This window comes from Perca flavescens, chromosome 24 (assembly GCF_004354835.1).
Source record: "Perca flavescens isolate YP-PL-M2 chromosome 24, PFLA_1.0, whole genome shotgun sequence".
Taxonomy (NCBI): domain Eukaryota; kingdom Metazoa; phylum Chordata; class Actinopteri; order Perciformes; family Percidae; genus Perca; species Perca flavescens.
Genome location: NC_041354.1, coordinates 10,314,972 through 10,328,788, shown reverse-complemented (window position 1 = coordinate 10,328,788; position 13,817 = coordinate 10,314,972). Strand labels below are relative to the sequence as shown.

General features: G+C 39.5%; 2 protein-coding genes across 3 annotated transcripts; one reads left to right on the top strand and one right to left on the bottom strand.

Moving 5' to 3' along the window:
• Nucleotides 1–1,228: 1,228 nt before the first annotated feature.
• Nucleotides 1,229–9,566, bottom strand: atg13 (ATG13 autophagy related 13 homolog (S. cerevisiae)). 2 transcript variants are annotated; one of them, XM_028571837.1, is made up of 18 exons: nucleotides 9,397–9,566; nucleotides 8,546–8,626; nucleotides 8,098–8,178; nucleotides 7,835–7,954; nucleotides 7,638–7,684; nucleotides 6,884–7,024; nucleotides 6,139–6,179; nucleotides 5,630–5,726; nucleotides 4,811–4,915; nucleotides 4,314–4,401; nucleotides 4,044–4,142; nucleotides 3,213–3,290; nucleotides 2,857–2,966; nucleotides 2,556–2,694; nucleotides 2,331–2,408; nucleotides 2,089–2,196; nucleotides 1,587–1,715; nucleotides 1,229–1,464 (listed from the first exon to the last, which is right to left on the bottom strand). In XM_028571837.1, the coding sequence occupies exons 2-18, from the start codon at nucleotides 8,612–8,614 to the stop codon at nucleotides 1,387–1,389; spliced, it is 1,608 nt and encodes a 535-aa protein (XP_028427638.1). In that variant the 5' UTR covers nucleotides 8,615–8,626; nucleotides 9,397–9,566; the 3' UTR covers nucleotides 1,229–1,386. The 2 variants fall into 2 exon arrangements, with proteins under 2 accessions (XP_028427638.1, XP_028427639.1); XM_028571838.1 differs by lacking the exon at nucleotides 4,044–4,142.
• Nucleotides 9,567–9,746: 180 nt separating this feature from the next.
• harbi1 (harbinger transposase derived 1) lies at nucleotides 9,747–12,991 on the top strand. The gene is made up of 7 exons (XM_028571964.1): nucleotides 9,747–9,807; nucleotides 10,430–10,595; nucleotides 10,690–10,892; nucleotides 11,064–11,151; nucleotides 11,240–11,447; nucleotides 11,531–11,706; nucleotides 11,868–12,991. The coding sequence occupies exons 2-7, from the start codon at nucleotides 10,431–10,433 to the stop codon at nucleotides 12,066–12,068; spliced, it is 1,041 nt and encodes a 346-aa protein (XP_028427765.1). The 5' UTR covers nucleotides 9,747–9,807; nucleotide 10,430; the 3' UTR covers nucleotides 12,069–12,991.
• Nucleotides 12,992–13,817: the final 826 nt, after the last annotated feature.

The following is a 13,817-nucleotide window of genomic DNA, read 5'->3' as shown; positions in this document are numbered from 1 at the left end:
TTTAGGTAGCTAAAACTAACAATAGCAGTCTAAAACTAAACTGGCAACAGAGGGTAGTTCCACAACAAGTTGCTTCAGCATGGTAAAATAGGTTTACCTGTAAATTTAAGGATAGCATTTCATTGGGGGCTTTTGCAAACATTGAAGTTGGCAGTTTAAATCCCCAGACCAGCTGGAAACACGTGGCTAGGGTAAATGACAGGCTTTTAAAGTTGCCTTTGAGCAACCCTCAACTGCTTCTGATACAAGAAGTCAATTGTGAGAATGTAAAGCAGGACACTTTAATTCACTTCCTAAGACTTCTACAACAGCCTAGTATCATCTAAGTGCAATTTTTATTTGAAGGAAAAAGCCTTTCACCCAGTATCTGATTTCTAGAGTCACATCAACAAGCTTTCACCATTCAGTTCAGATATGATAAAGGCCATGACGTAGTGGAAATCTTCAGAGGCTAGTAGTGTTCAACAGGGAGGGAGTGTCGATCGATCAACAATAGTAAGCTAGTTTTAACAAACTATCAGTGCCGGTAGTCATCCTTGAATTGCATGGCTGCCTTAAAGTACTCACATTATGCTCATTTTCAGGTTCATAATTGTATTTAGAGGCTGTACAAGAATAGGTTTGTGGTTTCATTTTCAAAAAACACTTTTTGTTGTACTGCACATTACTGCAGCTCCTCTTTTCACCCTGGTGTTGAGCTCTCTGTTTTAGCAACAGAGTGAGACATCACACTTCTGTTCCATCTTTGTTGGGAATTGCACATAAGCAGTACCTAGGTAAGGACTACTAGCCAGTCAGTTGCAGAGTATGAGGGAGTGCCACGCTAGCAGCTAGACGAGCATTATAACGTGCGTTACAAAGTGATGAACATTCGTCACCGAAGTAAAGGCTGAACTACAATAGAGCTGTTTGTGAAGTGTTTTCTGTTGGAGATGGTACGTCCCTTTGGAGTGGACTTTGGGCTTTTTCACTCTGTAAACCTATAACGTGCACTAAAAGGGAAAAAGCATAATATGAGCACTTTAAGTGACAATTGATTTGAAATCCTGATTAAACACGATGACGAGCAGATTTGTGCTACATAGAAAATAAAGATTTTTAGTTTAAATTAACATTATCAGAGCGGGGTGTGTGCCAGTGGCGATAATACAGTATTTACAGCGATCTGTACAAGCTGGTAAGCAAGGTGAATGTGCCTGACGGGAAGGTAAGAGAAAAATGTCAGAAATGAGGAGATTCACATTAAAATATTTAGTCAGTGATTCTCACAGGACAAATGGCTACAGAGCCTCCAGTCTGCTTCTCCCTCCCTTTCTTTTTTTTCTGTTTCATTTGCCACCACACATGTAGTCTTTTCTCACATAAAGTCCTCCTTTCTTCACTCTTCTATTGGAGCATGTCCACAAAAGCATCAAACTCGTCAATGTTTTTCTCATAAACGGCCAGTTTCTCTGGCAGTGAGTCCTGCAAACAAGAAAGTACAAATACAAATCAGTTAAAACTAACAGACATTAAGTTCTGCTCCGAACTTTGTTAAAAAAAAATTTATGTCTAATTATTAGAGTAAAAAACAAGAAGCGTGTTACCAAGTCATCAGCCATGGACTGGGAGCTGATGTGTAGTGAGAGGCTGGCTAGTTGAGGAGGGTTTTGAAACTCTCTGTAGAAAGTGCCTAGATCCATTGGCAACAAGTCATCTTTAGAGAAGGCTGGACGCTACAGACAGAGGCAGACACAGTCTTTATATTTCACAATCAAACATTTACAAAATGTCAGATTTATTTAAAAAAAAAAAAAAAAATGAGACTGCAGCAGAAATAACAGGGTAAAGGAGGGGTTACTCTATATTGAGGATTGTTCAGGTGCCGCAAGAAATTTCTGCCACCAAAACTAGTTCTTCGCAGAACTTAGCACCGCCCAAGACGATTGTGACCAGTTTAAAGAAATGCCAATAAACCAGAGCACATTTTTCTCCGCCCCAGAATGCTGTGTAGACTCCTCATAGGAGGGTCTAGCAATGAGAGACTAAGAAGGGGTGTGTTACTACAGTAGGGAGCAGGCACAAGAGAATAGAGCAATATTTACGTACAAAGTCAACCATGACAAAGTCATCCTGCTGCCCCGATCCCTCTGAGCCCTGAGAATGGAGGCTGGCCTGCAGGGGGGACGGGCAAGGAGGAGAGTCTGGAGGCTGCACCTGAACACAGACACACACAGACCGAGAATATCCCAACTGTCAACCTAAAATTGACATTTGAAGACAAACTAAAAGTATCCTGCTGTATGAGACAAAGACATTTTTTGTGACATCATCTTTATCATAATATTTACCATGGGATCATTCTCCTCCGAGTCCAGGCCTCGAGGAGCAAATGCAGCGAATGGCAGGTCCAGACTGGCTGCTGTTATCTACACACACACACACACGGTAAATTCAGTGTACATTTTTGTCACTACAAAACAATTGCAGGAGAGTTACTTACTTAAGTAGGATGGACTGTGTTACAAAATGCAGGAAGGACAAAGTTCATATGTTTCAAATAATATTTGATTTACCGGTGTGTTGGATTTATTGACAAAAGCTCCGATTTTCCGCGTGAATGCGTTGAGAGACTCCACGGGGTCAGAGGGAGAAACGCTGCTCCCTTCGTCCCTCCTCCTTTCTCCACTGTGCGTCAGGCCGTCATCGCCGCCACTGGGAAGGGAGATGATCAAGTTTATTGTTAAGATATTGATTAACCATTCAATATCTGAAAACTGTGCAGCCAGACATGTATTACTACAGGATTTTCATCATGGCAGTTGAAATTTACCACAATGCAGATGCTGAGTTGAAGTGATGTCAGGAGAGCATTACCTGCTGCCAGGTGTGTTGGCGGCGTGCTCTACCGTCAGATGGGCATCCGCTCCATGAGGAGGCTGGGGAACCAACACAACCCCACCGTGATCCTTCCCAGCATGCAAACCCTGAGGAGGAAGAACACAGCAGAGTTAAAGCAGACTGAGTAGAAAGCTGTGATTTAAAATTCCACATATTGCCCACTCCTATGTAAAGGAAACACTAAAAGTACCACAAACCGATCATTTGGAATTTCTGCTCAGGTTTCTTGTTACTTATCAGGTGACACATCACAGATCTATCTGATGATATGATATCAGTGTACAGTATATGGATCTGAAAGTGAATTGCTTGGCAACGGACTGGTGCATCACCTGGTTTGCAGCAGGGTGACAAAGCTCAGCAGCTCCTGTTTGAGCTGGATGATGATATGATAACCTGGAAGCATACAGCTACAGAGACAGACACAAAGAAGAGGGAAAATTAATCACAAAACACGGCAGTGTAATGTTGGCGACACACACGGAGTTGTCAGAACATCGGAGTCGGGCTCTTGAGATGGGTCAAAGATAAACGGGGTTTACTACTAGGGCTGGGTTAAAATAATCAATTCACCAATTAAAATCAATCTTTGTTTGAGTGATATATCGATTAATAAAATCCAGAAATCAATCTTTTAATATGCATTTTCACCATGTATGTATGTATGTATGTATAAAATGTACTATAAACAAATCTTTTGGGGGGGCAATTCCTAATGTAAACAATCTGGTGCATTATAAAAATATTTGAGGGTTGCTTCTTGCTTGTACAATTTGTAGCATAAGTTCTCTGGGAATCTCTTTCATATTCAAGCTAAATTGGTATTAAACTGAAATGTCTCTTAACTTAACGGATAACGGAAATGTAATGGAATCGGGACTTTCTGAATGGGAATTGAATTCGGGAATGATTAGAGATACCCAGCCCTATTTACTACAGTGGTACATGTTGTGGAGATGATAAAGCATCATGATGAAACAGGAGCTACAGTGCTGAAGCTCTGCGCTGAAGAAAGTGACGGAACTTTTCACACAGTCAAAAAGGACGATGGTAGAAAATGATGCAACACACACCCCAAGACAAATGAGAAATCGGAGTGATCAGCAGTGTTTCAAGGTGCATCGCACACAGTTACACTCTCATAGTGGCCAGTATAGACTCACAGTGTGAGTGACAAGTCCAGGAGCCAATGGAAGCGGCAGAGTGTCCAGAGGGAGGGGCTTAGACAGTTTAGAGGGCGAAGGACTCAGTGTACACACACACTGAGATAGTGCAGACACACGTAGATAAACATACAATAAGAAGACAACAGGAAAGGAAACAGACAAAGAGAGAAAAGAGAAAGTGAAATAAAAAAGCAGGTATGAAAATGGAGAGAAGAAGTCACAGGATAAAGAAAGACTGTAAAGAGGAGCAAGGGAGTGTCCTCATACCTGTGAGGGGGGGGAGGTGGAGAAGGAGGTGGTGCAGACCTCCTGTGAATCCTGAACCCCTGCATATCCGTCCTCCTCATCTGGAGCTCTGAAAACACACACATTATAATTTAGATGATTCCACTTTTTGACATCCTACTAGGTGCTGAAAACTCCAGCAACAAGGCAGCATAGTTATAAACCAATGGAGAATTGACCTTATTTTGTCATTAAAGCATACATACACTTTCAGACTTTTCAGGCAACCTAAAATGTTATATTCTGTTGATGCAGATGACTCATAAATGAAATCAGAGTCTCGCAGACATTAGTCACCTCCAAAGGATGAATTACGTCACCTAAAAGTTCTTGAGTGTTTGCTGAGACTCCACTGCAGCAGCTGCATCTATGTGTGTTTGGTGGTCATTAAACTTTGAGTGGAGTTGTGGGCAGATAGTGTTTGGATTTTCATTTTTAAATGAATGGTTGCTTTCATTTCCACAGCTTTCTGTAGCTACCTGTAGTTGCAGGGATGTCCCATGTTGGCACGCTGGCTGCTGCAGGGAGGATCCACAAAGTGATCCACGATGATCCCCATGATTGGAGCTGACCGCTCAAACTGTCTGCAGAAGACGACATTTCAACAGTTGACTAGTTATGTTCATTTTGGTCTCTGAAAAAAAATGTCTTTGTAAGAAGACAGACTACGTTTACATGCACTTAATTCCGGGTTTTGTCCTTATTCCGAAAAAAAAGATGATATTTTCCGACTAACATTCCTGTTTACATGCAGTGGTGGAAAATAGGATTTTTGTCAAAGTTTTCCACCAGTGGCGGACTTGTTCGATTGTGCAAACACAGATTCCCTCTTTAATTCCTTTGACCACCTTCTTGAAAAGGTAAAGCTGTTGATCTCCAAGTCTTTCATAATGTTTAAAAGTAGGTGCGTTTGTCCTGCTCTTCTTTTGGGCATGCACCTTTACCGCAGCCCTGCAAACTATTGGCTAATGGGTTAACAACTATAGCAACGCACAGGGCTAACCGTAAGCCATAAACAGGCAAGAGGCTGTAAACTGGCCGTAAAGACGCATATTCCGAATGCGGTGTATACTATATGTCCAAAGAATACCCCTACAACCCAAATAATACCGGCATATGCCACATGTCTTAACCAGAAATGCTACATTCTAAAAAAAAAAAAAAGGCCTTATTCGGAATCCAAACTGAATATGCCGTTTACATGACCTGTATCAAAATCGGAATATTGTCATATTCGGAATAATAGTGGAATATTGGTGTGCATGTAAACATACTCACTGATGTTTCACTTATGTTACCTGTTGGACATGAATGCCAGGTTGATGCGGTAAGCACATGAAAGTGTGATTGTGCCAACAGGGGTGCCAACGACACCAACACGCACCGTCTGAAAACCTTAAAATCAAAACTTCAGTGAACAAGCATATCAGCTAATGGAATGCAGTGAATTTGATTCCATATTTTAAAATAAATGTATTGCACGTTAGAGACATTTTCAGTGTAACTTCTAGTTCTTTTATCCTAAATATGAAGTTGTTGGTCTCACATGTCACAATAAATGATGCCTTTAATAACACAACTACTCTAAAGGTCATGCATGGTATTTGGCGTTTTATTCTCTGTCCTTTCATATGACTTTCAAGAAAATTAACAGTGTATCATTAATATTTCATTTGGTTCCTGGGCAGTTCAGGATTTATTTTGCACCTTAGTATGTAAGGTTTTACACATATCTGGGGCTGTTAGTCCAGAGTCTTGTTGTCAGTGATTTACGACATGTCAGTCAATAAGCAGAGTTTACGGTTACCTTCTCCTAATCCACTCAGTTGGACTTCCCCGAAGTAAATCCTAGACATGAGAGAGGCAGAAACAGATGGTGATATGTAGGGCTGGGCGATATGGACCAAAAGTCATATCCCGATATATTTTGGCTGAATATCGATATACGATATATATCCCGATATTTTTTTCCGCAAAGTGAGAGCTGTTCAGTCAAAGTCAAAGCCAAATATGACATGTCACAAGTAGTTTCATAGAAACCGGCTATTTCAGTGAACAGTTGCAAAATCAAATGAATAAATAATAAACAGGTTGCTTCACCTTGTTCATGATTAAATGCTCAGCTGTTCAAATAACAATATAATGTAAACATAAATACTGTATAACAACAGGAGTACCTTTTTTTTTTTTTTTTTTTTTTTTTTTTTTTTTTAAAATCAAAGCTCCATAAGGTGCACATTTAAATAAAGAAAATATCTTAAATAAAAATAGCCTATAAAATAAAAGAGGCCAAGTTCAGAAAATGACATCACTTTACTGTAATGTAGCCTTTAAAACCAGGAAAAGACACTTATGTCATATCACGATATCCAAAATCTAAGACGAAATCTAGTCTCATATCACGATATCGATATAATATCGATATATCGCCCAGCCCTAGTGATATGTGTCATACATCAATTAAATGTAACAGGATACAGATCAAAGCTGGTGTAGCTTGGCAGTAAGCCCCTTAAACCAGCTGTTTAACAAGACAGGTACAGTCCACTCACCTGTATAATATGACATAGTCGTGTCCTTGCTTTCTAGACAGTTTATAAGCAGGTGTTACTCTGGTGATGGCCAGCAGAGACTTCAGAAGGACAGACAGACGATTGTAGACTGTATATGAAACCTTGATGTCCTTATCACACCTACAATAGAGACAGACAACACATAAATGTCAACCTAATAATAGGGTAGAGTCCAACATAAATATGTCTAACAGCTCAAAATAAAAGCCAGAACCGCAGCGTTCCTAAAATGTTTTGTATAATCCCATGGGTTGTTGTGTGGATCTGTTGTTGACAAGTCTAGCAGGGAGCCGTTTTCAAACAACAGCAAAGTCAGAGATGTGATTTAACAAAAAAAATGTACTGGACACAGAGACAAAGTAAGCCATTTATAACTTAAATCATCTGACACTCGCTGTCAGTTTCATTACTCAAACTGCTGGCTGTGTTTTTATTTTTGGACTGCTCTACTGTTCTCTTGCTCACAAAGCTATACTATGTTGATTACATGTGCCAGACAGCAACATTTTGGCAGAGAGAAGTCATCATGAGTGCTGTACATGATGAAGCGACCATTACATCGCAGTATTGGGGTCCATTACATCAGATACAGATCTGTGGTCCTCCAGGGTAATCATGTGCATACTGTACAACTCTATAGAGCCACAGAAAAGATGCCAGCACTGACAAACTTCTTACTTTTATACACACAAACATTTGGCCACTAAAAACAGGTGGGAAAATATCCACTCACTTTTCATTCATCTCCAGGCACCAGGTCTCTAACTCCATTGAGTCCCCCTGAGTGAGACAGAGAGACCCCGAAAGATTAACATGGGAACATTAAAGTAGACTTAAAAATAAATACATACATATTTTCTTTTTTGAAATTGAAACAAATGTGCAGTCAGTTTACTGTTCAAAATGTATAAGACTGGAGCCCTGTTTTACCTCTGATGTCTTCAGGGAGATCTCGACACACATGGAGCGTCCGATTCCTGGAAGTTGGCCAGCCAGTGCCTTCTTGGCTTCATGAGTCACCTCTGGGATGTCTTTGATGGCCAAATTAAACTAGAAGAAAAATTAATTTAATTTACACTTAAACATCTTTACAGAAAAAGACCAACCATTCAAACCAGCTAGTTGAAGATCTACAGTGAACTGTAAATCCGATCAATCATTTCAATAGAAAAAGGTAAAAGAATTATTTTTACCCAATCAGAGCCAGTAGGCGATGAGGACGAGCGAGTGCATATTTTCTCTCCGAGACGAGCTTGGACAATCACCTGGACGGTCTACAAACACGACATAAGAAAGCTTTACTAGTCAGCAGTGACTAACAGCAGCAACATTGTTTATGGAAGAACGTGTTGTTGTTGAATATGTTTAAATGTTCTTTTTCAAAGCGGTGAGCACCACAAATAAAATACATGTATTTTGTTTTGGTGGGAAGGCAGAAAGATCAGTGGCAAGTTTCTCAAAACTGCCCGCATGACTAGAACCAAAGGAGGTGAGTGAGAAAAAGTTTTTTAAGAACCAACCCTTTAAAGAAATGTGAGAAACAAAACTACTACTCCTACACCCCAGGCCTTTAGAGACCTACAATCACAGATTCTACATGCATCCTATGTTGGAAACAAGAGCATCAAACTGGCCTCTTACCTTCAAGGCAAAGAACTTAATGAACTTGTCCAAGTCTTTTTTATCCTGGGGACTCAGGCCACTGTCCATGTTGTCACGACCCTGCAATCAAACAATTAGAGATGAACACTCAACACTGTGATTGTTATCCACTTTAAGCTGTAAAAAAAGTTAAGTTCAGCAATCATCCCATTCCTGAACATTGCGAACAACTAATTTTGCCACTGCATCCAAAATGATATTTAATTATTCATTTAAATTGTAAAATACAAATAACTGCTGACAAAATGTGAATAAATGTCAAATACAATATCCACACAATACATTCCTTACGCTTCTTCAACAATAATAAAGCTCAGTTAAAACCACAGACTGTATATAAAGAGGTTAAAACCAAGCCAGTTTCTGACCAAAACAAGCCATTTTGACCACATATACAGTGCTTTGCTAACTAGCAATTTAACGATTACTAACTGAAAGCAATGTACAATACAATGAGAATGATGCCTTCGGTATTTACAGGCAAAATAATGTATATCACAATTGTTTCTTACCATCCATATGGCATATGTTTATGTTTCAAGTTAGCAAGTGAGGCCTCCACGTTGACATGAAATTGCCCGAATATTTGGATGTTAAATTACAGAATACCGACAACCACCTCACACGGTTCACTACATCACCTGGCAAATTAAATAAACCGCAATACCTTAATTACATCGACAATAACATAGCTAAGGTTCACAAAGAGGAGGCACAGTCGCTGGACTGGTGACTCTGACCAACTAGCTAGCGTTAGCCTGTGGCTAATGTTAGCTAACGTTAGCTGAAAACCACGCACTTTAACTTCATCACAAAACAGCAACACTTACATTAGCTTTTCCCTTAGGAATGTAGCTTCAATAAAATACAAATTAATGTAATAAAGATGTCAGGCAAAGCTGTGTTCCTCAGACATTTACACGCCCAATTCAGATGTACACAACGTCAACAGCGACTGTTTATCTTCTCCATGTCGACGTGTTTGGATAGCAGTACTTTCCAAACGGCACTTTCGTTTATTTTTAAAATGTCTGTAAAAATGTATAATCAATAAAACACGAGACAACACACAAATACATTGTGAGAATATTAAGAAGAAAACCCAGTCTTGTTAATATTCTAGTTTTTTTCTACTATAAAACGATAATAAAAAGCCTGTGTCGAATCTGTTAATGTGCGTCGCAAATTGGGTGTTCCTGTTCCTTGTTTTGGTTGACAAATGCTGCATGACTCTTCAAAAGGTAAGAGCTCTTTCATTGACAATGCAAAGTAAATCATTTATGCTTTAATTTTCATTTACAGCTATTCAGCTGTGTGTGTTTGGACCGTTGTCTCCACTAGCACGTATAGCTGAAATTAGGAAAGCTCAAATGCTAGGTAGCTAGCTAGGTATGTAGCTAGTTAGCACCATATACTGTAAATATTAACAGTCTATGGTTAGCAGTTAGCACGTTGGTTTGACTTGATTTAGTATAATAACTTGCGCCAACGTTAGCTATAAAACATGATCATAGTTTTTCCATGCTGGAATGTCATAACCGTCCACAATTTTCAGCTACCAAGGGCTATATTGATATTGGCACTGTGATTAGATGAAACAAAATAAAACTGTGATAATCTCTATATTATATTATATTATATACTTTCTAAAGTAGTGTATACAAAGTGAGTGGATTCAAGCCTTAATAGAGGGGTAAAATCATACAAGCATATCTTATTGAGGCAAAGAACATAGTGTTTGTGGAAATGAATTATTGTTTACAGTGTGGAATAATATACCACTATAAATGTCAAATAAGAATATAACAAAACACTTCTAATGAGTGCAAACTATTTATTGATGTAAATGTATTATTCCCACAGCATGGCGATCCCTATAGCCATCTTGGACTGTGATCTACTCTTACACGGTCGAGGCCAAAAGACCCTGGACCGCTTTGACCTGGATTCTGTCTCAGACGATATCCTCCTCACGCAATTTGGCTTCCCCAGAGAGTTTATTCTGTATCTGGTGGAAATACTCAGAGAGGTGAGTATGTGCTGATCCTCAGTTTTGAATCATCCCATCAAATCAACTAGTCCTTTTATAAATGTGTTTATGTGGATGTATTTGTGTGTGTCAGGCTCTCTGTAGACGTACCCAGCGGTCCAGAGCCATCAGTCCTGAAGTCCAGGTGTTGGCTGCTTTGGGCTTCTACACATCTGGCTCATTCCAGACATCTATGGGAGATACCATAGGGATCAGCCAGGCGTCAATGTCAAGATGTGTGTCTAACGTGACCAGAGCCCTGGTGGAGAAAGCTCCCCAGTTCATCACGTTCAACAGGTATGATACCATGCTACTCTGCTGGATTACATATGTGGCTTTTGTTATTATATCATGCTAATAGTATCACCATGCAGCTGTACTGCCCTTTTGATAACACAAACAACATATTAACAACATTAAGAATAATAGAAAAATTACAATAACAGCAATATTGATGTTCCCAAACAGAGATCCCTCCTGCATAGAGCAGTCCTTCCAGGCGTTTCAGAGGGTGGCAGGATTCCCAGGAGTTCTGGGTGTGCTGGACTGTGTTCAGGTTCACTATATTATACTGTATTAACACTTTTGAACACTTTGTACGAAAGGTGACCGCCTAACTGATATTCTTTTCCCTTCATCTCCAGGTCACCATCAAAGCTCCAAACAGTGAAGACTCGTCATACGTGAACAAGAAGGGCTTTCATTCTGTGGGCTGTCAGCTGGTTTGTGATGTCAGAGGATTGTTACTCAGCGCAGAAACAAACTGGCCAGGAGGACTCCGAGACAGTGACGTTCTAGAAAGATCTGCCCTCCACAAACTGCTGCAGGGCACAGAGGAGGGCTGGCTGCTGGGTGAGACATGGATTTTAGACTTCTTACATCATTCCGTATAGTCTGAAAACATCCGGGATTAAAGACCTTTTCTGATTTTCTAGGTGACCGTCGTTACCCTCTCAGGAAGTGGTTGATGACCCCGGTCGAATGCCCAGAGTCCCCTGCGGAGTTTCAGTATAATCTGGCCCACACTGCCACACATGAGATAGTGGACAGAACCTTCAGAGCCATCCAGACCAGATTCAAATGTTTGGACGGCACCAAAGGATACCTGCAGGTATTCTTTTCTATGCTATGCTAACCTCTCTTTGTGAAGGGAAAAAAAAAAAAAGTACAGAGCAGCATCCAAGTGTCATCCAACTCTCCTCTCCTCTCCTCTCCTCTCTCTCCTCCTCTCCTCTCCTCTCCTCTCTTCGCCTCCCCTCTCCTCTCCTCCAGTATTCTCCAGAGAGGAGTTCGTCCATCCTGCTGGCCTGCTGTGTTCTCCATAACGCTTCCCTGCAGTCTGGATTAGACGCCTGGACTCTGGAGAGAACCGACCCTCTGGAGCAGCCCGAGAGCCTCGAACAGAGACCCGAGGACCGCGACAGCCAGGCAGAGGACCTCAGAAAACAGCTCATAGTCAAACACTTCAGCTAAACTGCTGGTTGAGGTCAAAAAGAGATTAAGACTGGGACCACAGCAAAGCTATCTTTTTTTTTTTTTTTTTTTTTTTTTTCTTTCAACAAATTACATAAAAGTCACATTTAAAGCAAGAAAGTCCACAGACACAGTGTTGCTGATGCAGTTTTTTTATATTTTGCTGGTTTCTACTCTACTGACTACACTAAGATAATATAGTTGTATATGGAGGAACATGCAAGACGCTATACAACAAACCAAGACAACATTATACCCAAACACATTTCAAATAGCTGGAGTCTCTGAAAAGTGCTTGATTATTCTCTCTTTAACATATTCATGAAGAGGTTAGAATAATCGAGCACTCCCCTGGTGTTTTACAACTATTCGGACTGTGTGCAGCTGCTTTGTTATCAAGGTTTCTTTACAAGTGGAAAAAGTCACCCTCCCTTCAGTTTTTAATCCCTCCCCACATAACATCTTCCTTCCCAAAAGAATCCAATGATTTTCTCCATTTTTTTCCTTCTTTCCCACGTGATTCCACAGGTCAAAATCCTGGACTATGTCACAATACAAAAACAAGGCCCCTATTTACAACAACTGCACATTAGGTTGTCATTATTTATGTACACTGATGTATTAAGACTGTTATGGGTGAGAATGACAGGATGTTTGTGCAACGGGCTGCAGTCACTTGAAGTTTTTTGTGTACACCCGCGGTATGAGGGACACAAAATGAAACGGATACAGAAACGAATCAGAAAAACTGTGTAAATTGTAATGTTTTGGTGAGTATTTCATAACTCTGAATTGTTTCCTCAGGGATTTGGGCTGGGAAATGTCTGTTTTCATAGCTTTTAATTTGAAGGAATACCAATTGTTTAAAAATGTTTTCTCACATTGTCACAATAGTGGTGAAGAAATAAAAGTGTTTTTGTACACGTTCGGATGTTCCTTCAAATTATGGAGAAAACAAAGCTAGTGGTGTTTTACTTCCTGGAATGTATTAGTCCCCTGATTGGCTTTATCAATATATACACACTTTCTACAAACAGGAATAAATACAATATACACTGCTGTCGCATGAGCACATTTTGCATCAATGTTGAGATTTTGCTTGGTTTGAGGTTATGAGAATCTTTGGAGATACATTTATGACAGAAAAATATCAACATAAGCAGTATTGCCAATGTTTTAATTATTTAAAATTCTGTATTTGATTTGTGATGAATTTCTTTGGCTCTTTGGTCAAGAAACTTCAGCTTGAGTTTAAAAATGAGCTTTAAAGGTTTAATTGTATGAGCTCATTTTTAAATCAGGAGGGGAACAGACGAGACCCTTGTAGGTTTTCATGCGACAGCAGTAAACATAAACACTGTATTACAGTTGAACAAACACAAACAGATCATGTCAAAGTTTTACTCTCCATGTAACGGCATGTTAACTACACACCATCAAGTAAAACGTCATCATTCTAAATGCCAAAACACAACATACAATTTCTTTTTTTTTTCTTGCATAAAATAAATATGCTATTTTTTGATGCTCAGAATATATTATAAGTTGTATTTTGGTTGTTTTTTTTTGGTAAACATTATTTAAAAAAAGACACACAAAAAACAATTACATAACAATTACATAACATAAACTAACCTTAAAAACATGTTCATTATTTCTTTTTTGTTGCATAAATTAAATATGCTCTTTTTTTGATGCTGCAAATATATTACATATACAATTTTAAATTCCATAAAAATACTTTTATGT

Excerpts from the sequence above, each read along its gene's own strand:
- atg13 (XM_028571837.1), bottom strand. The coding sequence starts at position 8,614 with ATGGACAGTGGCCTGAGTCCCCAGGATAAAAAAGACTTGGACAAGTTC. Across the intron at positions 7,025-7,637 it reads TGCCTGGAGATGAATGAAAA|GTGTGATAAGGACATCAAGG; the intron begins GTGAGTGGATAT and ends TCTCTATTGTAG. Across the intron at positions 3,291-4,043 it reads CTGGACTTGTCACTCACACT|CTGTATGCTTCCAGGTTATC; the intron begins GTGAGTCTATAC and ends CTGTCTCTGTAG.
- harbi1 (XM_028571964.1), top strand. The coding sequence starts at position 10,431 with ATGGCGATCCCTATAGCCATCTTGGACTGTGATCTACTCTTACACGGT. Across the intron at positions 10,596-10,689 it reads TGGTGGAAATACTCAGAGAG|GCTCTCTGTAGACGTACCCA; the intron begins GTGAGTATGTGC and ends TGTGTGTGTCAG. Across the intron at positions 11,707-11,867 it reads GCACCAAAGGATACCTGCAG|TATTCTCCAGAGAGGAGTTC; the intron begins GTATTCTTTTCT and ends CCTCTCCTCCAG.